The 2,497-nt window shown below is 41.1% G+C and overlaps 1 protein-coding gene across 1 annotated transcript; it reads left to right on the top strand.

Annotated features, from left to right (window-relative positions):
- The first annotated feature begins 402 nt into the window (after positions 1-402).
- LOC101604775 (melanoma-associated antigen B10-like) lies at positions 403-1,413 on the top strand. Its single transcript, XM_012949921.2, has one exon. It carries the CDS (start codon positions 403-405, stop codon positions 1,411-1,413), a length of 1,011 nt encoding a protein of 336 aa, XP_012805375.2.
- The last annotated feature ends 1,084 nt before the right edge of the window (positions 1,414-2,497 follow it).

The raw sequence follows: 2,497 nt of genomic DNA on the forward strand, positions 1-2,497 counted from the left end.
CCTAGAACTTACCAAAAATCAGATGATGACACTGAATGTGATCAAAAACATATATTTGACCAAGGCCAAATGGACCTCCATAAAGCCTGGACGTTTCAGGCCTTGTTGTTTAGTCTCAGAAAGCCCATGGAATGTCTGCGAGGTAGCAACCTAAGACATGCCTCGGTTGCTGTGATTCTTGTCTTGTTTTTCACTTCGTTGTCTTCAATAGATTACTCTGGGTAGGCAGGCCAGAGTCTAGGTGCCTTGTGGATTTCTTAAATAGGGCACCTAATTAAAGTTGCACAAGAGCCATTCAAACAGTTGAAGTGTTATTTCTTGTGTGAATGGGCATATACTTCCTCACCTTTTCCCCTCCAGGTAACTAGATCACTCTGTCTGCTGAACAGGAGCTGAGTCACTATGTATCGAGTTCAGAAAAGTAACCGCTATGTGCGGGCCCGTCAGTCCCGCAAACATCTGGTGGTTAGCCCGTCCACGGTATCAGATGAAGATGAATATCCCCTCTCTTCCTTTGCTAAATTCAAGGATGTTTGCTATTTTTCACTTCCTGAACTATATAAAATCTCTCATGGTTATACAAGAACCTCAATCTCCACCACCACAGCTGTAGATACTTCATACACAAGATCTAGCAAGGGGAAATACAAAAAAGGAAAGAACAAGAAAAGATCTTCTCGAGGTCCAAAAGCTGCTGAGAACTTCCACATAGGGCCTGTATCTGATTCTGTGTTGCTATTAGTGCATCTTTTGTTATATAGGTATGAAAGGAGGGAAAGCTTTACACGGGCAGAAATGCTGGAATGTACAATCGAAAATGAAAGACAGAACTTCCCTAAGATCCTAAAGACAGTATCTGACTGCTTGGAGTTTGTCTTTGGCCTTGATTTGAAGCCACTGGGTCCCACCAACTGCACATACATTGTTACAAACAAACTGGGACCATATGCTGAAACAGGATTAAGTTCAGGCCTGCTGCTAACTGTCCTTGGTATAATCTTCATCAGTGGTAATTGTGCCACTGAAAAGCAAGTCTGGGAAGGGCTACATAAGGTGGGTGTGTATGACAGGAAAAACCATTACATTTTTGGAGATATTGGGAAATTACTCACTGAAGATTTGGTAGAAAAACTATACCTGAAGTACCGGCAGGTGCCTAACAGTGATCCCCCACTTTATGTATTCCTTTGGGGCCCAAGAGCTTATGTTGAGAGTAGCAAAATGCAAGTCTTAGAGTTTTACTGTAGGATTCATAAAACCACTCCCCGTGCCTATCCATCCTGTTACAAGCAGGCATTAATACATGACAAACAAATAGCCCAAGAACTCATGAAAGGCAAGACTCGTGCTGCCAGGATCAGAGAACGCTGCAAAGCCGCGTACAGCAACTGCACTCCCCCTGCTCAAATCTGAAGTTGACTCTTCAATATTGAAAAATAAAGCCCATCTTCTAAGCAGTAGAAGATCAAGGTGGGGCTGGAGGCAATAAAACATAACAGGCTGATGTTCATGTCTTGTGTGCTATTATTTTTTTAAATTAAAAATTTTTATTAACATTTTCCATGATTATAAAATATATCCCATGGTAATTCCCTCCCTCCCCACCCCCACATTTTGTGTTATTTTTAATAATTTGTTTAAGGTTATATTCATTTCATTGGGTGAAAATAGCTTCAGAATTTCAATTTGTGAATTCCTTTTCTCCATTTTTTCCTGTATATGATATTTAAGAGTAAGTGATTTACAGTTTTTCATATCAAATTGGGCTGTGTAGAAAGGAAAAAGCTGGCTGAGCATCAGTATTAATCTCTCTCAGCTTACTAACCATGGACTGAATATGACCAGCTGCTTCAAGCTTCTGATGGTGTGCCTTCCTAACCATGATGCATGGAAACCTAAAAATGTAAGCTGACATAAGCTCTTCCTTCTTTCCTTCCCTTCCTTCATGTCTTTCTTCCTTCCTCCCTTCTCTCCTTCCCACCCTCCCTTTTTTTCTTCCTTCCTTCCTTAAGTTGCTTGTCAGATATTTGGTCAGAGCAACGAGAAAGTAGCTGATACCGTGATAGAAAAGGACACCTAAACTTTACATCTTTATTCTAAAAGCACTTCCAGAATAATGACATTAATTCATCAGTGAGCACAGAACCTTGGTGTTCTAATCAACTTTTTCCGTTTATTTATTTATTTTTTTATTAAGTAGAAAGTTGTGCAGACACATCATATGTTAGTACCATCATTTCCATCCTCCCTACCCCCATTCTGCGGTGGGCCCTCCTCACAGGGACTTTTGGTGTCCCCCCTAGGTTTGTGAGATATAGGTGTAAGAGCATCAGCCAGTCATCTGTAAGGGAGAGGCAATGCCTCCATTCATTCTCTTCCACTTTGTGGCTCTTATATTCTTTCTGCCCCCTCTTACTCAAAATTCCATGAGCCATGGTGGGTGTGTTTTAAGTCCACTTTAGTGTTGTGCTCTCAGCAGGTTCTGGATTTCTGCTTT

Source organism: Jaculus jaculus, chromosome X (assembly GCF_020740685.1).
Source record: "Jaculus jaculus isolate mJacJac1 chromosome X, mJacJac1.mat.Y.cur, whole genome shotgun sequence".
Classification (NCBI taxonomy): domain Eukaryota; kingdom Metazoa; phylum Chordata; class Mammalia; order Rodentia; family Dipodidae; genus Jaculus; species Jaculus jaculus.